Source organism: Hemicordylus capensis, chromosome 1 (genome assembly GCF_027244095.1).
Source record: "Hemicordylus capensis ecotype Gifberg chromosome 1, rHemCap1.1.pri, whole genome shotgun sequence".
Taxonomy (NCBI): Eukaryota; Metazoa; Chordata; class Lepidosauria; order Squamata; family Cordylidae; genus Hemicordylus; species Hemicordylus capensis.
This window is the reverse complement of record NC_069657.1, coordinates 420,235,949-420,261,580: the sequence shown is the minus strand read 5'-3', so window position 1 is coordinate 420,261,580 and position 25,632 is coordinate 420,235,949. Positions and strand designations below refer to the sequence as shown.

The following is a 25,632-nucleotide window of genomic DNA, read 5'->3' as shown; positions in this document are numbered from 1 at the left end:
CTGGACTTGGTTGCAGCTGGTTTCCTTGTTTAGTTGAACTTTAAGGAGGGAGTCTTCATTGTGGAGAATAAAGGGCCCACATTGGGGCAAGTTTATACATTCAGCACAGTCAAGTGGGAAAGCTCTCTCTGGACTGCACCACTTCAGGCTGCAACTTGGTGTGTCTGGGAAGTGGGGAGAGATGTGCTGTTGGATGCTCTCCCATAACAATCCCTCCGATGCATTAAACCAAGCATGTCAGAGAGAAGAGCTCAGATGAGCTTTCTTCATGGAAAGGTCTGTATGGGTGTCGGTGCGTGCGTGTGTACTGAAAGCTGTTTAAGCGAGGAAGCATTCTCCAACCCCCACCATGGAGCCTGACGTGGCAGAGTCCAGGAAAGGACTCTTTACTACTTAATTCTACTGAACGGTTCACATAGACAATATTGAGCTTGCTGGGCCAGTGGTCTTACCCAGTATAAGGCAGCTTCAGATGTTCATAACTGTATACATTTCATGCATCCACTAATTAAATAATAGGAGATGTTCTTTAGTACAGAATTTGGTAAACAAAGAATTTTGGGGTTTTTTCATTTTTAAAAAGGACAAGTTTCTGGCCATAATGAGCTTAAACGTAGAAGTTCTGTGAACCATTCAAAAGGATGCCTTGAGAAATATTTTCAGCAATGGATCTTTAGTATTATGCACATCTACCTCTCCAAGAACTAAATGGCTAAGTGTAATACCTACATCCACGCACATTCCTTTGACAGTCTCTAGTCAAAAACATGTTTGGAATAAATAAAAAAGCCTGAACGCTGGAAGCAGAATTATGCAAAGCAAATATATTCAAATTCTGTAATCTGAGGGAGGAATCTAGATTTCTCCATCGCACAATTTATTGGGTACTGGGGGTAGAAAACGCACAGCCTCTGATCCTTCTCCTTCCTAGTATTGTCAGTGCCATTCCAGAGGCAGCAAACAACAGGAAAGGGAGTATGTGATCTTTTCAACACTTCCAGGGGTTGGGTGCACTTTATGGAAGCAAGTACTTATCCAAGGCACTGCATCCCAGGGCACTGCTGTAATATTTAAAAGGCCCAGCCCCAGATGGGTGGGGCCAATTGATTGGCCTTTTCCATTCAGTCACTGCAAGGCCAGGATTGGGGACAACTATGATATGTTTCCCAGACTATGGGAGACACCTATATTGGGCAGCAGTGATGTAGGAAGATGCTGAAAGGCATCATCTCTTACTGCGCAGGAGATGGCAATGGTAAACCCCTCCTGTATTCTACCAAAGACAACCACAGGTTCTGCAGTCGCCAGGAGTCGACACCAACTCGACAGCACAACTTTACCTTTATGGGCGGGGGAGAAAAAAAACAAACCATACTACTTACCCCACCAATATTGTGCTAGGCCTTTAGACGAAACAGCACTCATGGGATGAAGCTACAGAAAAGAGGCTCCCACAGCGCTGCCGAACTTTGTTAAGGACACCTTTGAGATCCCGATTTGAGGGAAATCTTATGTTCTGGGGCAGGGGCATCATTAGTGGGTGACCCATGCGGCTCAGAGCCCTGAATCTCATCAGGCACCTCCCTCCTCTTCTTCCATGACCTCTTCCAGAAAGGAAGTGCAGCTGTGGATGCACCTGCACAGAGCGTGGGAAAGAGTACCTAGCCTCACCTAGCTCTCTGCTGCTTCCACCTTCATAAGTAGAGAGACACACTCTCTCTCTCTCTCTCTCTATATATATATATATTCTCTTTGTGGGGGCCAGTATGATTGTGTCTAGTCTAGTTATCAAAAGCTGGGGGGGGGGCCTGTGGGCCAGGGCCCTGGATCTTTTAAGTACCTACCAACACACCTGTCCTGGGACTTAAATCTCACAGCATGCTACAATCTTCCGAGTAAGTTCTTTTGCTTGTTAAGAACTGTTAGCTTTTGATGAACAAGACTTCTCAGAGGCATCTGGTATGTTCTTATGACTCTTACAATCTTATGTACACATACTCCAAGTAACTCGAAATAGATCTTAACAACCCCATTTGACACCGCCAACTGATTACGCAAAAGAGGCCTGAAGTTTCATGTGCTTGCCCTAAGGAGCAATTCTAGCATATGCACCTGGGCTGTGGAAATCTCTTCCAACAGACACATCCAACAAGTCTCAGAAGGTGAGTTTCTGAAGGAGCTAGTGAAGAACTTCCTTTTGAGGGCAGGGGCAAGGTTTCCTTGGGAGAGTAAGGCTGGATCTTTGTTTATGTTATTTTTCAAGCATTTGTTTATTGTTATTGTTGTGTGAAGTAGATATACTGTAATCTCGCAAAAAGTCAGATTTGCTACACAATCTATTTCCACAGACACCTTCTCAGAGATTTTAAAGAGGTATGTTAGAGATGCTCCTACAGGAACATTCTGAATTCACAGTTAGCCTTTTTTAAGAGCAGTCCCATCAGTGCAACCAAGTGGAAATGTTATGTGGGAATTGTAACACTTGATTGATGTATCTGTGAACAGGATCTAGATTTATACTGGCTCCCGTACACAGGCACAGAACGGGAAAACTCACATGAATGATTTTATGCCAAATACGGTTTTTCAGTGGAGGTGTTGGATATGTGATTATTCTACACACTCCATTCATGAGCGAAGAACAGTGTGTTGGAAAAAGTCTTTGCTAAACTGGAAACTACATCTCTAAACACATTCCACAACTCCCATCCTCTCTGCACCATCAGTCCACAGGGAAATGGCCTGTTAAAACAGCAAGGCTTCCACCTGCACCACAAAGCACAGCTCAAAGTTGGGCAAAGGGACTTGCTGCTGTATGCCGGCTGCACAGTCCCCGAGAGATGCACGCTGTGCTATGAGAGTCTCTGGCTCAGTTCAGACATCAGGGGCTAAGCGCACAATGGGCAAGAGCAGGCACAAGCCTCTGGCTCACGCGTCCCTCCCCACTCCACCTTTCATATGCAACGGGAGAAGTTTCAAACTTTGGTTCCTTGTATGGAACAACAGTTACCTGAATTGTTGCCTGAGTACTACTGCATGTGTCAACCTGGTTTGGTAATGACCAAAGTTTGATTCCGGCTGGTTAACTAATTTCAGCCCTCTTCAGATGGTGGAGGGGAAAGGAATGTTCTACAGCATTCCTGAATGTACCCGCAAGTCCAGCTCCCACCAATGACATGCCAGGAAGCTTTGTCCTTGCCTGCTCACAGTTAATGGCATTTCAAATGCCATCACTGTCAGGAGCGTGGCAAGGACAGGGCCTCCCAGCGTGTCAACGCAAGAAGTGGGACTTCTGGGCATGCTCAGGAATGCTGTACCTGGATCCAGCCTTCCCCTTTCCCCTTGTCTGAACAAGGTTTATGGCTTGAACAAAGCACAGTGCCTCATATTCAGACAAAATGGGAAACTGCAGTTTGTTTCAAACAGTAAATGGAGGATTTAAATCGCTTCCTTTCAAACATGGAGAGAGAAGTGGGAGGGTGGAGCACAAGAGTCCAAGGCTCACTGTGGCTCATGCACATAACACTCATAGGAACATTGGAAGCTGCCATATACTGAGTCAGACCATTGGTCCATCTAGCTCAGTATTGTCTTCACAGACTGGCAGCGGCTTCTCCAAGCCTGCAGGCAGGAGTCTCTCTCAGCCCTATCTGGAGATGCTAAGGAGGGAACTTGAAACCTAGATGCTCTTCCTAGAGCATCTGGCTCCATCCCCTGAGGGGAATTTCACACTTCTAGTCTCCCATTCACTTGCACTCAAGTACGATTTTTATGTCATGTCTGAACTGGGACTTTTTGTGTTCATCTGTCTCATGTAAAGAGTATGCAGTACAGATTTCAGGGGGTTGGGGAAGCATAAAGGGTATTCACATGCACAGCCGAATCCAAGCTAAGGCACCTGCATCAAGTCCTGCTTTCAAACTGGCGGTTAGTTGAGATTAAGCAAACATGTGGTTGGCTTAACCTTGGCCGGCAATTGTCTAGGTGATGGTCACCTGATTAACCAGCTCCCCCCACCCTCTGGCCTACAGCCATTTCTGGCAGCAAGCTGGGGAGCGGGGGAGCAGCCACCACACTTGTGCCCTGGGGCACCCTGGGATGTCGGATGTTCCTGAAGTCCTCCCTCTCCCAGCATATCCCTCCACCACACCACCATTCATGTGGGTGCGTGGTGCAGCAGGAAGGAGGACGGTGGCTGTTCATCAGCTGGGAAAGGCAGGCGAGCTTCTGCCTTCTCTGCAGCCTACCCGCCCTCCCCGGCGAGGCTGTGTGCACAACCTCATAGTGTTGGATTTGGAGCATTCAAAATGCATGCTAACATCCTAAATTATGAGACTGCCGGAAAATGCCTACACCATAGCTGGATGGGGAAGTGCTTAATAAGGCACAAATACAACCTTGTATGAACTATACAGACTGCATTAAAATGATTGAACCAGCAAGGATCGTGTGTGCATGTACAAAATCCTCAAGGACCGAATGGTTGCCTTCAAATATATTTATACATGAAATATATTTATACATGAAATATTCACTTGCTGAATATTTCTTCCAGTGCTTTAGAAAACACGCTGCTTAATTATTTCATAGGCACAATATGAAACCAATGATATAGCAGCATCTGAGGTCATATTATTCCAAATGGATAGTCAATAAAACCAACCATTAAAATGGAGCAGGAAAATTGAGTAATAAAACAGACCACAAGAGTTTAAAAGGTACAGCTAAGCCAGTAAATAAGAAAACTTGCCAAGTCACCCAATTGATTTCACAAAAATAAGAAGGGTGCATCCATTCTGGAAAGACATCCGGAGTATCCAGGGATGCCCAGTATTAAGTGAGGCAAGAAAAAGAACCAACGTACAGTTGGCACAGGCTCTCTAATGCATTTGTTCATACTGAGTGGGGATATGGAATAGAGGACGAGAAAGTATACAGCCTTGAAAATGATGGCTGATGTACAGAGCAAGGAAGCACCGGTGCAGTCAGAGGAGCAGAATAACGACACTGGTGCACTGGGGATGGGGCGAGGGCACAACTCTCGGGGACATATTTTTGGGTGACAGAGAGGGCCTTTCCCATTGAAAGGGTCAAAAATTGCCACTTCCTCCTTGCCCCTTAGACTGCAAGTGGAGTTAGTCTGCACCAGTGTTTCCTTGGTCTATACGTTAGCCAACTATCATGCAACACCCAATTCTTGTTATTATTAAGAATAATGATGGAGTGGCTACTAGACAGAGAAAAGCTCCTTGCGTTTCTGAGCCACCTACTGTTCCCCATTTCCCTCACTCTCCCCACTTCTGTGACCAGTGCCTGAAAAGCTCGAGAGGTAGCCAGGACAAGCCAGCACGGCTCTTTTCAGGCTGGCAGGAAGAATAGCACAGGGCTACTGCGAGGTTTGCATTTCTCTCTCTGGTCATCAACAACCAGGAGAGTCAGGGCCCAGAAAGATGTGACACTGGAGAGCTGTGTGAACAGGATCCCTCACTTAATAGAAAAACAACCATTACAGTAGTCACAGGAGCCTCTAAATTCAGTTAAGTAACCTTTTCAAATAGTCTCTCCCTGCCTCTCAAAGCTGCAATTTGGCTCTTGAGGTAAAACATGCCAGCGTCGGGTCTTGTTCGACCCCAAGGGTGCGTTACCAGAGAACTGCTCCAGTGATCTTTTCTAGGATGGGAAGAACACTAAGAGGTGCCTCTCTTGGCTTTATAGAATTGGGGCAGGCAGCTGCTATAGCCCTGCAGTGCTCATCCCAGCTGGAGAAAGATTGCTGTGGAGGTCTAGGATGTGTAGATGGTCCATGTCCGCTGCTCTAACCACACCATACCGGCTGGCAGGCAAGCAACACGATGCACCTCTGATCCAATGCATGTAAGGGTGGCTTCACACATAACATTGCCTTTATGAAGATAAATGCCATGAGTGTTGGGGCGGGGGGGAGTTCATGACTGTATACACAGCCATGCTTGATAACAGTGCAAGTATTTACTTTGTCATAATTATACATGCTTGGAAGCTATTGGGGCTGAATGGGAAAAGAGCATCCAACGTGACGGTTTCTAGTTTTCTCTTCCTGGTGACCTAAATAGCCGAGAGCAATTTGTTCAAAGTCTGCTTTTAACGTGTTCCGAAAATCCAAAGTGTCCTTCTATTTCCAGACCTAAATTCCCGCTGAATCGGACATTTCGACTACCTTTTCAACCTATGGACAATGGTACAGCTGGATCAAAAACAGCCCTCCCCGCTTTCTGTGCCTCCTAGCGCAGGGATTACAAACACTGTATTCCATCGCATAAGATTCTTCTGCGCTAACTGCAGTTAAAATTCAGTGCAACTATCACTTACCTTAATGCTAGTTGACTGTAGCTTCTGGAAGAAATACCTCTGGAATGACAGGGGAACCTTTAGCAAGGCAATGACTGCACTGCACAAACAAGCCGTGTGCTGAAAGAAAACAATGCCAAGCCAGATCAGAACTAATCCATTTTATAGCAGGGAGAGGAAACAGCATGCGCTCTGGGTATTAGCACTGCAGTCACTTGCACTTTAGAAGCCAAGCACATGCAACAGCAAGCTTACAGGACAACCTGTAGAGATGGAGAAAAACCAGCAGATTCATTAGGCTAGTTCACACGATCCACACCTGGGTAGGAGTAGCACCCAGCCAGGGTAGGAGAGCCACAGCATGCTCCTGATCTGCAGTAGTGAGAAGTCAAAAAGAGGGTAGGAGGAGGCGAGGAGAGTGATTGTGTGGGAGGGGAGAGCTGGATTGGCATTCTGACGGTCGACGAGAAACCTTCTGACCCAGCTCCCACCTCTCTCATGATCACTCTCCTCTCCTCCTCCCTTGCATTTTGAGTTCTCACGACTGCAGACAGGGAGCACATCCAGCTCTCCTACCCTGGCTGAGTATCCCTCCAACCCAGGTGCAGATCATGTGAAATTGTTTTTCTTGGATCAGGGCAGGTCAGACACTAAGAACAGCACCAACAGCAGCAACTCAATCCAAGAGACAGCCTGAAACAGCTGTTGCTCCTGATCCACCACCTTCCCTAGGCACATCATGTGACCAAGAAGATGCAGGAAGGGGAGATGGTGGCCAACGCAAGCCCCAAGGCACCTGGAGACCACAGACCAATAAAGCAGGAGGAGCAGGATCACCAGACATGATTGTGAGAAGGGACTGGAAAGAGCAGAGTACCAACAATATGGGGTTAAGTATCAGAAATATGAGATCATGTGGTCAACATACAGAGCAAGGATGCACTGGTGCAGTGAGGGAGCAGCCTACCAGAACGTTCCAGCTAACTGCACCAGAGCAGCGATGAAGCAGCAATTTTTGACACCCTCCCCTTCCCTAGGAAGCCCTCTGTGCAAACCAAAAATATGACTCTGAGGGTTGTGAATCACATATGCATGCTTAATCTGTATGTCAGTCACTATAGGTAGTAGGGGGTTAGGAATAAGGAGAAGTCACAGCCAAGGCTGAAATAGATTTTGGGGGGTAGGGTGGGGAATCTGAAGTCCTAGGAAAAACATCTTGGTCATTTGCTGGACAAAACATCCACAAGACTCTCTGCCAGACTATCTGCCAAAAATGACATTTTTACTGATATGAATGATCTGTGGACTCTGCAGCTCTTAAACTTGGGAATTACAATCAAGTGACAACACAGTATCCCAGGACACAGATGCGGACAGCTGGCAATAATATCTCAGCTTTCATTTTCATGTTGCTGTCTATGGACATTTTCACTTATATAGGAATGCAAGTGGCTGTGTGTCTTTGCTCAACAAACACAGAAGAAACAAGAACCCCCTTCCCAAAGGGATCAAAAGGAAATGCCCTGAAGTCAGGGTGGGGAGGGAGGCCATAAAATTGCAACCTTGGAGAAGCCGCTGCCAATCTGTAGACAATACTGAACTAGATGGACCAAGGGTCTGACTTGGCATAAGGCAGCTTCCTATGTACGCCACCTCATCCAACCCACAGCAGCCTCCTGTGTCCCCCAAAAGCCATTCCTGAGGGCAGGAGCAAGAGCACAGAGGGCTGCTGAAGGGAGAATCCCTTGAAACTAGGCAGAAGCACCTCCTGTGAGCAGAGCAGAGATGACTTCTGGCAGCTTTTGACATTTCCTTTCCAAGCAGCCCCCTGTGCTCTTAGGAACATAGGAAGCTGCCATACACTGAGTCAGACCATTGGTCTATTTAGCTCAGTATTGTCTCCACAGACTGGCAGCGGCTTCTCCAAGGTTGCAGGCAGGAGTTTCTCTCAGCCCTATCTTGGAGATGCTGCCAGGGAGGGAACTTGGAACCTAGATGCTCTTCCCGGAGCGGCTCCATCCCCTGAGGGGAATATCTTGCAGTGCAAACACTTCCAGTCTCCCTTTCGTATGCAACCAGGTTGGACCCTTTTTAGCTAAGACCACAAGACCAGCTCTCTTCTCCTCCAGTCATGTCATTTCCAAGGGTTCCCAACTCCTCAGGAACAGTTGTTTTGTGAAAAGCAGAAGGCAAGAAAGAGAGCTTGTGCTCACACCATTATGCAAGCACCCCTCAGGATGCCCACCCAGTATCTGAAACACTGGTTCCAAGTTCATTCATGGAAAATGTTCATTTGCACAAGGAACAAAACTGAACATCTACATGTTTTCGGCTTTGTGCAGTTAGTGCAACTGGCTATTGTGTCTATTGTGTTCTCAGGTGACCTGCCCTGATAAGAGAAACACTGCACCCATGGATAGCTATACTGAAACACGATCAGCTTTAATGAATGAAGCAAAACTGGAACAGTGATAGATAGCCTCTAGGACATTTCACATGATCCGCAGATGAACTTTCTACATGACAGCCTCGCAGCAGCAGGATCAGAAGTGTGCCAAGTAACCCTGGTCCTAGAGAATAGCACAAAATCACAAGCAGAACATGAGGCCCTTCTGTTGGCACAATGATTTATGACTCTGCATGCTGATCAAGGTTCAATCCTGTACTTCCAACTTATGATACTTTCATTTTAAAAAGGATAGAGTAGAGTTCAGTGATACACAGAAGAGCACACACTGCTTTTCCACTCTCCAAGCCAGCCAAAGAAAAAAAGAGCAAAAGCTAAATTTAAATATTAGAAATATGCTTATTTTTTTATTTTTTTAAAATGTGGCTAGTTTGCTTATAGATGTTCAAAAATAATACAAGGATGGTTAATTTAAATTTATTGTGAAGGGAAATCCTTTTTTGGGTAATTTTTTAAAAGCTTGGCAAAACAGCTTATGGTTTATACCTTAAAAAGGAACTATTCCCTCACTCAAAGCTATTCACATTTCTCTTTCACATTAATCCTGCATCTTGAACAGTCACTTCTAACCTGACCATTTAAATTGCCAATGCCATAAAATTGGCAGCATGAGCAATTAAAAATGATATAGTCTCAGCACAAGACGCATCTCCAACTTTCTCTTATGTCAGGTACTGATTCACTTCTGTCTCCTTGTTAACATGTTACTTGTGACCAATGAAAAACATGGAGCACTATTTGACTTCCTGACTCATGGAAATATAAAATATTTTACAAGACTCCACAACAGTCATTATTTACCATGTAAGATACAGGTGCATATTTTCTGTTCAGTGATTCCACTTCTTCCAACACATGATTGAACACTGACATCATTCTTCTTTCGTATTCACTTGTGGCATGTGCCACTCCAGAAGAGCCATATTCCTGAAAACTATAAAAGAAATTTTTCTAACAATGTCAGATGTGCCTCTTCTCTTACCTGTCCTCACAAGTTTGTACATGTTCTACAAGCCACACTGGGTTCCTGGTCATAGCATTGTCAGCTGGGCAATTCCAAGGGTAACTGAATCAGGCATGTCACCACTTTTTCAACGACTGTAGCCTTAAATTAAATTAAATTAGCAAATTTTCAAGCTGATATTATATATACCCATTAGCAAAAGAACATCTTCTACTATAAGGCCACATTTTAACAAAACCTTTAAACACTATAGATTGTGTCTGAAACATACAAAACATGTCAATAATGGAATCAGCATTTTTGGACATTGTTTCTGATTCTGTTACAGACGTATTTTGCATGTTTCAGACATGCTCCATAGTTTTTAACCGTTTCGTAAAAATATGGCCTTTTAGTAGGGGATATTCTCTTGCTAGTGGGTATATTATCAACTTAAAAATTTGCTTATGGCCACAGTAGTTGAAAAAGTAGTAACAGGTTACTTACCTGTAACTTTGGTTCTTCTAGGGGTCATCTGTCCTTTTGCACTAATGGGCTATGCGCCTGTGCAGAGACCTCATCGGAACCTAACAGGCTCAATTCTCCTGCTTCGGGCGGAAACCCCGCCCCCAGCCGCTATATGCGGCTGCGCCACTCCTCATCCTCTCAGTCAGGGAGTCCAGCTTCAGTGAACCCCGCAGGGAGGACAGGGAAACGTGTAAAAGTACAGATGACCACTAGAAGAACCAAAGTTACAGGTGAGTAACCTGTTGTTCTCCGACGTGGTCTCTGTCTTTTACACTAATGGGCGCATAGCAAGCTAGCACTCAAGGAGGAAGGAAGACAGAAACAATGTGTAATCTGCCAGAAGTATTTTTATTTCAGAACAAGAAGCAGGGAGGAAAAGAACAAGGGGATAGAAAGAGCCTACTCGTTGTCGAACTGCAGACTCCACGATGTTCACTGAAGCACAGATGGAAGAAAGACTGAGGGATTGAGGAGTGGCACAGCCACATATAGCGGCTGGGGGCGGGGTTCTCTGTCAAAGACAGAAACCACTAGGAGAACATGCCTGATTCTGTTAACACTTGGAATTGCACAACTGCTTGTAATTATAAAAAGCTGCACACTGCTTGACTTCTACCTATGTATTTTAAATTTTAAAAAACACTTTTCCATTTAAAAATACCTAAAGTGATACACCATAATCAAACTAAATATAATAATAAATAATAATAATAATAATGATGATGATGATGATGTGTGTGTGTGTGCTTTTTTTAAACACACACACAAACCACATTGCAGAGCAGCAAACATATCACATAAACCCAACAATGCTACAAGCTTGAGTTCTTTGAACAGGCTGCCAAACCACATTGCCTGGTTGTAATAAGTCAGGATGGCTGAGGCAATATTAGCTTTTTCATCCTATTCCCCAGTCCAAAGAACACTTAAGGAGATTACCTGCAATCCCCACTGGGGAAGACAAAGTCTAGCTAATTAAAACATCATTCAAGCCTTTTCAAGTCAGAGCAAGCTCCCTTCTCCATGTTGTCTTTGGGTTTAAAACTCCAGTGAGATGGAGAAAGTAAGCTGATCTGTGTTCCTAAGGCTTGTGCACTTTCCTTGCCATCTTCAGCCTGCGAAATTCACAATTAAAGAATCTTTTTCTTATGCTAAATCTGAATCAGTGATTGTAGGCATGGAACCAGGTGGGTGGTAATTATTTCAGGTTAAAGACTGTATCTTTATGTAATTGGCATTAGTAATTATGCCCAACAGTGGCATTCATCCAGTATATGCAATTTTAGTTAAGCCTGTATGCCCAATGTGGATTGCATTATGCTAGGCACAAGCTCCCTGTGAGGTTCCGTTTTAAGATTCCTACTCAGTACTACTTCTGAGTAATTTTTCCAAGTTCCAATCTCAAAGGGCCAGATCCAACATCTGTTATATCCACAGAAGTCAGTATGAGCCTATAGGGAGACCTTTTACTGGTGCTAAGCAGCTTTACAAGGCTAACTTTGTTCCTAGGGTAACTCCACAGAAGTCATAGGAATTGCCCCAAAGATTAATTATCTTGTTCATCTTTGACACTTCTAGAGCTACAGGGAAAAACAGAGTCCAACAGCAATGGTGAGAAAATAAATGATGTTAAGATGATAACATCATAAATGATGTCTCTTCCTCAGAGATTAGTTTCACTGAAATTATTCAGTCTTATATCCAATTAAGTTTATTTAGGGTTAAATAAAAGCAATATGTGTAAAACTGAAGGACGTGTTTATGCTGCTGTCCCACCCACCCTACCCCCACCCAATTTTTCAATAAGTACCTGTACTTGTGCACCAGTGAGGAGATCAGTCATGGAAATCAAGCTTCTCTGAATGACAGCTTGCCCACCACAACTGATCAACTCCTTTAATGTGCAGATGCAGAAGAGGATTGGGCATATTCTAGCCTGCACTCTGAGTGCAGGCTAGAATGATGAACAGGATGAACAGTAAGGCTCAAGAAGCTTGGCCAGTAAACTGAATGGGACCTCAGGAACATGCCCAAGAATCCTCTGCAGTGTGCATGGGGTCCTTGGCAGACATCCACATGAAGAGGGAGAACAACTGAAAAACACTGACCTATGGCACTGCAGTGTAAAAAAGTGCAATATTCACAATGCCTTCATTTTTATATTAGAGAAACATCCAACAGCATCTTAATTTAAGGAGGAGGAGCAGAAACCACCAGCTAAGTGAATTGTCACTACGACAATCTCTACTTATCGCTCCTCTAGCTAGGATTGGGTCCAACCAACAACCGTGTGAGGAGGATGAGGATGGGGGGGGTGAGTATTATGTTAATGACTGGCTATTGTTGTTGATTTTATGTAAGCTGCTCTGACAGCCTTGATGACTAAAGGACAGAGCAAAAAAAGATATTGGCCAACATATATCAGGTACATCAGCCCAGTAACATTGTGAGCACCAAGCTGCGCCAATGATGTTACACAAGAGTAAGTCCATTATTCAATGGGCTTAGTCTTGTGCAACATCATTTGCACCATTTCTTTTTGTAACGTGCGTGCATGCAACATTTTAAGGCTGATGTAACCTTCCACGGTATATCAGCAATTATAAACTAACAAAACAATGTGTTCTATTTTAAAGAGCACCATAAAAAGGAGCATTGGTTCATTTACCATGAAGGCTTCTTCTTGCTGCTGGAGCCAAGGACATCTCTGAGTGGGTTATCCTTCCCTGGTGCTCCCAGGCAGGACTAATTGAAAATGTTACAATGCCTTAAGAGCCCGGGCAGGATAACCCCGTCCAGTTCTTTTAGGCCAAACAAGCTACTAGGACAAAAGTGCATAACAGTTGAAAAACATAAAAACCTTTGACAATAGAGAGAACATGAAAACGATAGCAACTAAGTAAACAACGACATTGTACAAGGCTGTGTGAATTCCATTATGCTTAGGGTTCCCATAGAGTAGGCCAGGATATCACCTGGGAGGGCCGAGATGTCCTCGGCTCCGGCAGCAAGAAGCCTTCACGGTAAGTGAACCAATGCTGCTTTCTCTGCTGCCTAGAGCTGAGGCTATCTCTGAGTGGGACGTACCATAGCTCTGGCCAAAAACATCCTAGCCTACTCTGGGGGGAAAGCCTGTTGCAGCACCCTGCGACCGAATGCTGCTTGAACGGAAGCATAGGAATCGATTGTATAATGTATCGTGAAGGTAGAAAGAACCTTCCAAGTAGCTGCCTTGCACATCTCCTGTATTGGAGTATTGGTAGAGAAAGTGGCGGATGTGGCCGCCGCCCTTGTAGAATGTGCCAGAATGTGCTCATGTGCGCGCAGATGCAGGGATTCATAAGCTAACAAAATACACGCACGTATCCATCTGGCAATTGTTGGTGCTGAGACTTGGTTTCCCATAAAAGCTGGTAGAAAACTCAAGAACAAGGCCTCTGTATGTCAAAAACTTTCTGTGTGTTTTAGGTACATCTTAAGGCATCTCCTAACGTCCAATTTGTGCCATGCCTTCTCTCTTATGTGCACTGGTTTAGGGCAAAAGGAAGGTAACACAATGTCCTGTGAATTGTGAAAAGAGGACAATACCTTTGGTCTGAAGAAGGGATCTGGTATCAATCGGACAGAGTCAGCTGACAATATACAGAGGTTTCTGTGTGTAGATAGTGCATGCAGCTCAGATTCTACGTGCCGAAATAATTGTTGTTAGAAATGCTGTCTTGATGGATAAGATCCTCAGAGGAATAGAAAGTAGAGGCTCAAATGGAGGGGCCTGCAGCTCTTTAAGAACAGTATGCAGGTCCCAAGACAGAAACCTGTGTACCACCATACGGGATAGGAGTGTTGCTCCCTGCAATAACCTCTGAAGATGGGAATGGTTGCAAACCTTTTCCTCAGGCGCTTCAAAGTATTAGCACTGAGTCCCTTGTACATACCCTCCTGGAGAAAGGTTAGGAGGTGTTTAATGTTAGCAGTGCCCCAAGGTACTGAGTGTCTAGCCGACCAACGAAGGAAGGCCCTCCATGTGCACTGGTAAATGCACTTAGTAGAGTCTCTCATAGAAACCAACATAGTAGCCAGGACTCTATCTAAATACCCATATTGTTTTAGAAGTCCCCACTCAGTTTCCAGGTGGCTAGCTGTAACTAGCCTGGATCATGATGCTCTACTGGTCCCTAATGTAGTAGGTCTGCAGATACTGGTATAAACTATGGTTCTTCTGTAGCCACATGAAATAGTTCCACAAACCATGGTCTCCTTGGCCAGTATGGGGCCACCAAGATTACCTGGGTCCTGAGCATTTGAACTCTGCAGAGATAGTGTGTGAGTAGCAGTGTTGGAGGGAATGCATGCAGGAGGCCCGATGGCCAGTCCATCAATAGAGCGTCCACTGCCTCTGCTTGTAGACAAGGAAACTGGGTGAAGAACCTGGGTATTTGAGCATTGAGAGCTGAAACAAATAGGTCAACCTGGGGTCTCCTAAAGCGCTCTGTGATTTTCCGGAATACTCTGGTATTGAGAGCCCATTCCCCTGGTAATAGTTGTTCCAACTCTGCCAGTCCACAATAGAGTTGAGGTCTCCCTGGATATGGTGAGCGATGATTGAGGCCAGGTTGTTCTCTATGCAGCTCATGATCAATGACGCCTCTGTCTATAGTGATCTCGATCGGGTTCTACCCTGTCCGTTTATATGGGCTTTTGCAGTTGTGTTGTCGGTCCTGATCAACACATGCTGTTGAAATATCAGATTCTGAAAGATCAAGGCTAGGTGAATTGCCCTGAGCTCTAACGAGCTGATACTGTGCAATGCTGTCGTTCTGGACCACCACCTGTGTGCTGATCTTCGTTGGCAATGTGCCCCCTAACCCGTCTTGCTTGCATCTGTTGTAATCAAGATCTGGGGTGGGTCGAGAAACTGTTTCACCTTCTGCAAGTGGAAGTCTGCTATCCACCACTGTAGTGACTGTACAACTTGTGGTGAGATGTCCACTAAAAAGTTGATTTTCCGGGCAATAGGTATATGAAATGGGCATAGAAACCACTGGAGATCCCTCAGGTAGTGCCTGGCCAATGGCACAGAATCTAGAGATGCCACCATTAGACCTAGAAATTGAGCTAAGGCCAACAGCCTTGCCTGTCCCATCAATAATGTTTGTTATATTGTTTTTAATTTGTTTTAGCTCTTTACTGTTTTAGTGGTTTGTTTTAACTGTAAACCGCCCTGAGCCATTTTCGAAGGGCAGTATATAAATTAAACAAACAAACAAAAAGACTGTCGTCACCTCCTGCTGTAGGGCTTGCATCTGTTCCCTCGGCAGGTACATAGGAACATAGGAAACTGCCATATACTCAGTCAGACCATTGGTCTATCTAGCTCAGTATTGTCTTCACAGACTGGCAGAGGCTTCTCCAAGGCTGCAGGCAGAAATCTCTCTCAGCCTTATCTTGGAGAAGCCAGGGAGGGAACTCGAAACCTTCTGCTCTTCCCAGAGCAGCTTCATCCTCTGAGGGGAATATCTTGCAGTGCTCACACATCAAGTCTCCCATTCAGATGCAACCAGGGCAGACCCTGCTTAGCTATGGGGACAAGTCATGCTTGCTACCACAAGACCAGCTCTCCTCCCCTAAGAGGAGATACAAAGGTATACTCTGTCTCTTTGTGTATCTATCTGGACACCTAGGTGTAATAGTTGATAAGATGATTCTAAGTGACTTTTGTCTTCGTTTTTAAGAAACCCGTGATGTCTTAGGGTTTGCAATGTTACATGTAGTCTTTTGTATCTGCTAGAATCGATGGCGACTTCAGCAGGAGATTGTCTAAGTAAGAAAAGATGGCGATTCCCTGTAACCTCAGGTGTCTTATTATAGGTGCCAGCACCTTTGTAAACACCCGCGGGGCGGATGAGAGCCTGAAGGGTAGGCCCTTGTATTGATAATGAATTCCTCTGTATTTGAACCTTAGCAAGGGTCAGCTTTCTGGATGCATTGGCACATGTAGATATGCCTCCGTTAAGTCTATTGATCTTAATAGGTCCAGGTGTTGTAGGGCCTCTGTTATAGAACACAAAGATTCCATGCGAAATCTGTGCTTTGGCACCCAGCGGTTCAGTTATTTTAAGTCCAGCACCGCCCTGAGGGACCTGGCTTTTTTAGGAACTGTAAATATCAGCGAGTAAATTCCCATTCCTTGTTGAGCTGATGGAAGTAACTCTATTGCCCCAATGTGAAGCAAATGCTGGATTGCCCCTAGAAGCAGATAAGCAAAGCATTTATCTTATTTATTTGTTATTTCTCTGTGTAAACCTATAGAAATCAAATTAATAATAATAATAATAATAAGCCCCACGTGTTTTAGAGGTCAGCGGGACCGAGGTGTGGGTAAGAACCTGCTGGGGGGAACCGAAGTCAGATCTATTTTGTAGCCTGTCTTGACTGTTTATCACCCACTGATCTGTGGTAGTGACTCCCCAAAACTGTGAGAAAGTTGATAGGCATCCTCCAGAGGTAAGTCATTGTTGTTTCTGAGCTCTGGGCTGGTTGGTAAAGTTCTGGCAGTTCTGATTGTATGTTCTCACCCCCTGTTGTCTGTTCCATTGGGGGCACTGAGACCTGAAGTCTCTGTCCCTCCCACAGAAGGAGGGCCAGAACGAATGAAAGGGCTGGAAACGATATTGGAACTGTCTTCTAGGTGCTGGGGAGTCCTGGCGACGTGGAGGGGTAGGTAATGGCACAGTCTTACATTTTTCTTTAAGTGCCGATTCCCCATCCCTGGGTAACAACGAACCACTGAGTAGGGCCACCACTAGGGAATTGGTCAGAGGTACTCTGAACATAGCAGCAGCTTCTTGCTGGAATGAGTAGTATTTATTGGCTACTGCAATAGACTTCCTATTATTTGATGCTAACCACCATCCCTCTCTGACCGTGTCAGCAAAGTTCAGGGAAAGGTAGGTCAAGTTATTTCCCTTTTTGCTTGGAAAATACAAGAGCTCCCTTAGTGGGAGGTGCCGCTTCTACTGGTACCACAGGGGTAAGCCCCAATGTGTGAACAGCTCTGCAGACCAAGGGTGTAGAGTCCTCATGAGCAAAGAGGCGTTGGGATATGGTGAAAGCAGTGTTCTCCTGATCATCTGACCACTCCTCCTCTTCCTTATCCAAAGGATCCAGAAGTGGTTCCCCAACAGGGTCCTCTATAGGGTTAACTGGAGTTGGAGTTGGATTTGATTCAATAGCATTAGGTATAGGTGTAGATCCCTTAGCCCCCTGAAGTGGAGAAGCGACAGTTATAGGTTGATTTGAAATAGTAGTTACAGTTATAGGTTGTTTCCCCTAGTGGTAGTGATAGGTATAGGAACAGTGGGAGTGGGGTTGGGGGAATCTGCTCCAGAATACTCAAATGAGTGAATTTCCCGCTCGTTGACCACAATATTGCTAGGAGCAGGTGATTTATATCATGGCGCCTTTTTAGTATGCTTTCTTTTCTTTTTGGCTTTGCCAAGAGACCTGGTCTCAGTATCAGGGGATGAAGAGTCAGACAGTGCTTCCCTGCTCCTTTTCTTTCCTCTTCTATGCTTTTGAACCACGCCCTGTAGTGACAGGGCTAGGGCATTTTTAAACCAGTCTTGCCAGGCCAGTGGCATTTCTTGGGGGAAGCTAGTAGATGTGGCAGATGAAGAGGGACCTGTGGGAACTGTGCCGTCACTAGCCCCGCCAAGGAAGGATCTCACCAAAGTCGTCAAGTCCCTCTGGGTATATCTCAAGACTCCCGTTGCTCCCTAAGGGTCCGCCGTGGCATCCCTGGAGGTCGGAGAGGAGCAGCTTACAGATGCAGCGCCTCCCAACCTTCTCGCCAAAAGCCCGGGTCCGTTGCCGCCTGCATTGGAAAGGGCGCACGGCATCCCTGAAGTGCTTGGCAGTGGAGGAAGCAAGGCTGCAGCCTGGCCCATGCTGTCCGGTACGGGCTCTCGCCGAGTTCCTCGTCATTCTAGAAGGCAGATCGCCCTCTTGCAAATCGGCCTCCATTTCAGCTGTAGAGCATGTTGGCGCAGCCGGCAGCGCGAATGGGGGAGGAGAGCCTGGCGCCCGAGTCAAGCGTGGAAAACCCGCTGCATTTCTGCCTGTTGGCAGCAAAATATGCCTAATGGCCTGCGCCCTCTCCATTAGCAGAAGGGACAAACGGCAGGAAGGTAGGAGCAGGGAGGGGTTTTGTTTGTTTGTTTTTAAGTTATACGAGAAAGTTAAGAAAGATAGATTAGGGAAGAGGGAGTAATAAAAAGGGTAGTAAACAACAAATACAAAGGAAGAAGCAATATTTAGAGCTAGGAAAAAGGGGAAATGACTAGACTAACAAGCCAGACATTGCCGGTTTGAATCCCTGCTGGTATGTCTCCCAGACTATGGGAAACACCTATATCGGGCAGCAGCACTATAGGAAGATGCTGAAAGGCATCATCTCATACTGTGCGGGAGATGGCAAGGGTAAGCCCCTCCTGTATTCTACCAGACAACCACAAGGCTCTGTGGTCACCAGGAGTTGATACCGACTCGACGGCACACTTCACTTTACTAATATTTTTCATATTTTAGTAGCCATTAGTGAAAAAGTCAGGCTTTCTTCAGAGTCTGAAAAAAGTAAGGCTGTATCACACTTACCTTGCAGATTCAGGATCTAAAATCAGGGTTTCAATTGCATGTGATATCAATAAGCAACTCTGCTGTTGTCTGATGTAATGTTAAAGATGAACAAATCAAAGATGGAATTCTTATTTTATATAATATAGCACATAATAATGACGGTCACAAGATTATCAAAACTGGCATGAACTCCTTTGCTGGAGAGATTATAATACAGCATAAATCTGAACCACCGGAGTCGAAGGGCAGCATCAAGACTTAAGTTAGTCATTACTAAACCCCATTGAAATTAATGGGACTCAGTCATGACTAACTTGTCTCATTATTTCAATGGTGCTTAGTCATGACTAACTAGTTTGGATGCTGCCCATTAGGTAGTGGCAAACATGAGTTTACCACCAAATGTGACTATGGTAGGGAGCCGTAGCCAGTCCCAGCTGATGGTCATGAGTACCTGGCAAATGCACATCCATTGCACATAGGTGGTCCATGTTGTAGTGTAGTAGATGAAGACAAGCTAATGACTTGACAAGGCTCCTAGGAATCTTTTGCTTATAAGAAAAGGACATTTCCTTCTCTCACGGCTGTGCAGCAGACTCTGAAGGGATGCTGGCCATTGCTATTAAATAGGCACCGGAGAGTCTGGATGGGCAGTTCAGGGGATGTGGCCTACTAAGCTGGCCCTGGCAACACTGTCCAAAGCAGCCATACACACAAGCAAGTGAGACATGATGGGGCGACACACAGCAGCAGTTCCCAACACCAATGAAATAAGCTGCTACGACAAATATTTATATACTGCTTATCAACAAGAGTTCTCAAAGCAATTTACATGGGGGCGGGGGTGGGGAGTGAACAAATCAGATGGTTCCCTGACCCCAAAGGGCTTGCAATCTAAAAGGAACACAAGACAGACACCAGCAACAGCTACTGGTGGGATGCTGTGCTGGGGTGAATTGGGTCAGTTGCACTTCCCTTGCTAAATATAAATATAAATATAAATATATATATATCCCGCCCTGCTAAATATAAACAAACCGCCCAGAGACAAAAGTTTGGGGTGGTATACAAATTTGATAAAATAAATAAATAAATGTAAGAGAATCGCCACTAGCAGGCTGCTTCAAAAGGAGGACAGTGAGGCACATGTACCTCCTAAATATAAGTGTGGGAAGAGGCAGATTCCTGCTCCATTGCCTCTTCAACTCCCAAAGCAGAACCAAAACGTGCACATCAGGCAGACACTGATGCTGTTCTCACGGGCAGCCTAACCCAGGCCAGGGCAGCCCAGACTGGGTGAGGCTGCCTAACTCTACTTGTTACCCTGGCCTTTAGCCAGAGTTAAGGGCGTGAGTGCACCCTGAACCCCGGCGCCAGGGTCCAGCTGCACGCAGCCTGAGCATACACCGAGCTGAGTGGCAAGAGCACCCATCGGAGGGAGGATCCCTCAATGCCCCATGCTCCTGGCTCAGTGCATGGAGGGATGCTGGAGGACGTCCTCCTCTGGCTCCCTGCTCGGCTGCAGCACCACTCGTGTGCCATGGCGAGCGGCAGAACAAACTGGGGAGGGAGATCGTGTGCGGGGAGGCACGTGTGCGGGGAGCCTGCCTCCCTGCCAGCCCATATGGTTGTGTGCACGGCCTCACTGTCTAAAGGAGTAGAATATTAAGTCATGCTCAGTGGCAGAATGCATGTCATGCATGAATCCAGCCCTAGGATCAATCCCTTCCACACTTTTATTTATTTATTTAAAATATGTATACCTTGCCCCACCAGTACACTACTGCTCAGGGCGGCTCACAACATTAGTAAAACAGATAAAATGTAAAATAAGACTAATAGTTAGTCTTTTAAGAGACCAGCCTAAAGCCACATTTAAAATTACAATTTAATAAAAAATAAAATAAAAAGCTTACAACTGAGAACTAGAAAAACTAAAGAACCTACCAGATATAAGCAGCAGATAAAACATTAACAATCCTCTTTACAAATATGTGTTTTTAATTGTTTTTTAAACAACTCTGCAGGAGGGAGCATGGCGAAGCTCTTAATTAAGGCATTCCAAAGCTGAGGGGCTACCACCGAAAAGGCCATCTCTAGCTGCCCCGCCCCCTCGAACCGGATCTGTTAGTGGTGGGACCATGAGCAGGGCCCGAGAAGCTGAGCAGAGGGCCCTGGCAGATTCATATGGATGAATGTGGTCCGACAGATACCCTGGTCCCAAGCAGTGTAGAGCTTTAATGGATAAGACCAGTAAATTGAATCTAGCCCAGAAGTGAACTGGTAACCAATGAAGCTGCCGCAGGATGGGTGTGGCACACTGAGTCAACACTTTCCACGAGCTATCCACCATGACCCCAAGATCTCTCTCCTGGTCAGTTACCAACAGTTCAGACCCCATCAGTGTATATGTGAAGCTGGGGTTTTTTGCCCCAATATGCATCACTTTACACTTGCTTACACTGAACCTTGCTAACAATAAACCTTACCTTTTTTGATTACACTATACAGAGATCAGGTTGACGGGGAGTAGAGACAGGGCCTTTTCGGTTGTGAACCCTCAGCTTTGGAACGCCCTCCCCAAGAAGATTAATCATGCTCCCTCCCTCAGTGTTTTTAAAAAACAATTAAAAACACATCTTCTTAAAGAGGCTTTTCAATGTTTCATCTGCTGCTTATATCTGGTAGAGTCTTTAGTTTTTATAACTCTCCAATTTTAGCTTTTAAAATAACTTTTATTTCAAAACTTTTAAAAAATTTAATTCTAATTGTGGTTTTAGCCTGATCTTTTAGCTTGTTTAACTTAATTTGGTTAACTTTACTAGTCTTATTTTATATTGTATCTATTTTATTAATGTTGTGAGCCACCCCGAGCAGTAGTGTACTGGAGGGGCGGTGTATACACAAACAAGCGAACAGCATTTGCCATTTTCTTGCCCATTCACCCACCCAGTTTGGCGAGATTCTTTTGGAGCTCCGCACAATCTGTTTTGGATTTCACTACTCTAAATGTTGTGAACCGCCCTGAGCCGTATCGGAAGGGCGGTATATAAATCTAATAAATAAATAATAAATAAATAATTTAATGGCCAAATTTGGCCACTTTGCCATGCTGGTTCATCTTCAGCAAGGTCTGTTCTTCTGTTCTCCCAGCCCTACCTGGCAGAGAATAGAAGGGGATGAATCTGGGACCATTTGCATGTAAAGCATATGCTCTACCTGGGAGCTACAGCCCCATCCCCTAAAGGGAATATCTTACAGCAGACAGTTCTCAGATGCAGACACCCATCCAAATGGGTGACCAAACCAAGGCTGATCCTGCTTAGCAAAGGAGGCAATTCATGCTTGCTATTGCAAGACCAGCTCTCCTCCCTAAGGATCCTCTCCTCAGGCAAGAGGGAACTGTAGTCCAACAACCGCTGGAGGTCAAAGCTGGACAGCCCTGTGCTAAACCATGGCTTAGTGTTACATCTGAACTGGACTTATATAAAAGGCAGGCCTTTATCTTAGCAATGAATTCTGGATAAGACCCTGCAGGAATGTTTGGCATTGCCTTTTCAAAATAAACTGGTATAATGAACTGTAAAAATGTTAGCTTTGCACCTCCTAAGCTCTTAGAAGAATTCCTTCATTTGTATGTACAAAGCCTATTCCTTAGGAAACATAAGCAGCAGGATACAGCTCCACATTCCTCAGTGTTGCTGAGTCTGCATCAAAAGATGATTGATAGAGATCTCCATATCTTGCAGCCAGGTTCCTGAATTCCTCCATGGAGAGCTTCATCTGCAGGGGAGGGGGGCGGGGGTTGGAGAGAAAAGACTGCTGATGACTGATTATGCAACAGCACAACAGTATAACTGAACAAAGTTGTTTTATTCATTCTAGTTCACTGAGATCACTTTTGTCGTTTCTTCTGGGTCATACAAATGCTTCAAGGCACTGAAGCCCAGACATCCTCTGGTCAACTGGCAAGGCCCTGCTCCAGAGACCCCAACAGGAATCACTCAGCAACTACAGCTGGCTTTTGGAATACAGAATTGCCTGAGCTTTCCTGTTTTCTTTGGTTCCAACCAACTAATAAAGTAAAGTGTGTCGCTGAGTCAGTTTCGACTCCTGGTGACGACAGAGTCCTGTGGTTGTCGTTAGTAGAACACAGGAGGGGTTTACCATTGCCATCTCCCTCGCAGTATGAGATTATGCCTTTCAGCATCTTCCTATATCACTGCTGCCTGATATAGGTGTTTCCCATAGTCTGGGAATCATACCAGTGGGGATTCGAACCGGCACCCTCTGGCTTGCTAGTCAAGTCATTTCCCCACTGCATCATTAGCCCATTTAAAAGGGAATGGGAAGAGGTTGCTGGTGGTAGGCTGGTCAGCAGATCCAATCAGAGCTCCTTGTTGTTGTTTCAGATCTGTCTGTCTGACATTTATCTGTTCTGCCTCTTCTTGAATCCTCACCAGTTTCTCTTGCCCCTGCCTGCTTGGTCTTTGTTTCTCCCTGATCCAGCTACACCAATCGTGTCTTCGCTTGTCCCCCAACAAACCCATTCATCTGAGGTTGATTTGTCTTCACTAGAAACAGGGACTTCTCTGTTGTGGAATACTCTCCTGCATAAGACCCAGCTGATTAAATGTATCCCAGCTTTCAGAAGCCAGGTGGAGACCCTGCATTCTGCCAAGCTTGAGGAATCAGAGGGCTGAATATCTCTTTAATGCTGTTTTTACTATATTTTTTAGAATTATTCGGGTTTTAAAAAATGTTTTATGCATTTTAAAGTGTATTTTTAATGGTTGATAAATGGAGCCCCACCTAGCCTTCCTAGAATGTGAAGCCTTCAGAAGGGCCTCCTGAAGCATATAAGAACAGCCCTGCTGGATTAGGCCCAAGGCCTATCTAGTCCAGCATCCTGTTTCACCCTGTGGCTCACCAGATACCTCTGAGAAGCCCACAGGCAAGAGCTGAGGGCATCCCCTCTCTCTTGCTGTTGCTCCCCTGGTATTTAAAGGCATCTTGCCTCTAAGGCTGGAGGTGGCCTATAGCCACCAGACTAATAGCCATTGATATGTTAAATAAAAAAGAAAATTGATAGACCCGTCCTCCATAAATTTGCCTAAGCCCCCTTTAAAGCCATCCAAACTAGTGGCCATCACCAATACTGTTTGGGGAGGGATTCCCACACAATAAAAGTCTAATAACATTACGTGTAAAGCAGTCCTCTATCATCTCAACGAGAATATAACATAAATATTTCTATAAAATATAGAAATGAAATAAATATATATGATACATGAGAACATTATGGGTTCAGCCCATTGTAGAACATTATGGGTTCAGTCCATTGTAAAAGGAGCCTCCTTACGCTGTGGCAGCTATCCTGTAGTCACTTTTTCTGTTAGAGAGCTCCTTGTTCTCATCTCAGCACATGTACCCAAGCCAAAATCAAATTGTGTAACCACAACAGAGAGAGACTAGAGCACGTGCCTGGTTGGAAATGCGCCCACACCGCTGAAGGTCACTGCCCGAGGCCATGGCAATGGTTGTGGCAATGGCAGGTGGAGGACTGGTCTTGAGACTGTTGCATGTGCAGATGAGCTGAGAGAAAGCCTGAAGGAGGTCAATCCTGAGTTTGACAAATCCACACTGAAAACTCAAGGGGTTAAGTGGGGTACTGGCAGCCTGAAGAAAGAAAGAAAGAAAGAAAACAAGCAGAACTTAGAGGTTGGTACTCTGGGTCAAAAAGCAAGCCAATCTCCAGATGACATCTTCCAATTCTTCAGAAGTCATTTCCCTACATGGAAGGAAATATTCTTTTCTTCTTTGCAAGGAAAGAAAATCTACAGGATTATCTTTTAGAAGTTGGGCCATTACACAACTGAATTTCTAGACCATTTTCTGGTGCTGTTCGTACTGTTTGGAAAAACAATCATTTTTAAAGTTTAGATTCCAAAATAATATATCCTTTAGATGCTTCCTTTTTGGGACTTCCAAAGAGCTCTGATCTTGTCTCTCCGAGCACATACCCTGTAATGCTCACACTGAAATGTGGCAGATACTTTGGGCATGCCTCTTGATTGGAAGGAGAACATTTAAGGCTGACAGAGAGGTAGCCGGTAGCTTCCTCGGAGGGTGGGTAGTTCTGGTGTTTCGACATGATTCAGCCATTCCTGATGGAGACACACAGCAGGCATTCTGGCATTCCACAGCAGAGAGACACACGGCAAGTTGGAAGGAGGCATGGTCAACATTTCCCAGGAATTCAGAGTTTATTTCAGGATTTCTTAACCTTGGGCCTCCAGATGTTGATGTACTGGAAGATTCTGGGAATTGCACTTTTAAGAGCATTGAACAGGTCTCCTTCCAGGACAGAGAAGAGAACTAGTGTGTCCAGAGAACTACAAGTGACCAGTTGCCCTTGCTCATAATATGTTTTGCTTATGATGCAAACTCAGTGGAGCTAGATTAACCATTAGGCTAAATATTCTGTAAAGCAGAATCTATGCTATTGTGCAGTTATGTAGGAGTTCAACATTTGTTATTAATTGTATGTTTTAAATGTGTTTGATGTTTTTTGTACACTGCCCCGGGGTCTTATGACAAAGAACAGTACAGAAATGGAAAATTAACAAAACATTTCCCCCTTAATTCTAAACAGTATGGCAGTTACCCTGTCACAAGATCAGGGGACAGCAGCTGCGTTTTCCAATGCAGTAGATTTCAGGAACTGGCAGCC

The 25,632-nt window shown here is 45.0% G+C and overlaps 1 protein-coding gene across 2 annotated transcripts in view; it reads right to left on the bottom strand.

Moving 5' to 3' along the window:
- Positions 1–25,632, bottom strand: part of INTS7 (integrator complex subunit 7) — an 83,554-nt gene that overhangs the window by 3,597 nt on the left and 54,325 nt on the right. The window contains exons 14-18 of one of the 2 annotated variants that reach the window (XM_053309926.1): positions 24,384–24,578; positions 22,579–22,682; positions 18,918–18,986; positions 9,596–9,728; positions 6,349–6,447 (exon numbers count right to left, since the gene is read on the bottom strand). In XM_053309926.1, coding sequence (XP_053165901.1) covers positions 6,349–6,447; positions 9,596–9,728; positions 18,918–18,986; positions 22,579–22,682; positions 24,384–24,578 — 600 coding nt within the window. Of the gene's footprint in view, positions 1–6,348; positions 6,448–8,280; positions 8,898–9,595; positions 9,729–18,917; positions 18,987–22,578; positions 22,683–24,383; positions 24,579–25,632 lie in introns of those variants that run through there. The other variant, XM_053309936.1, reaches the window with a different exon arrangement.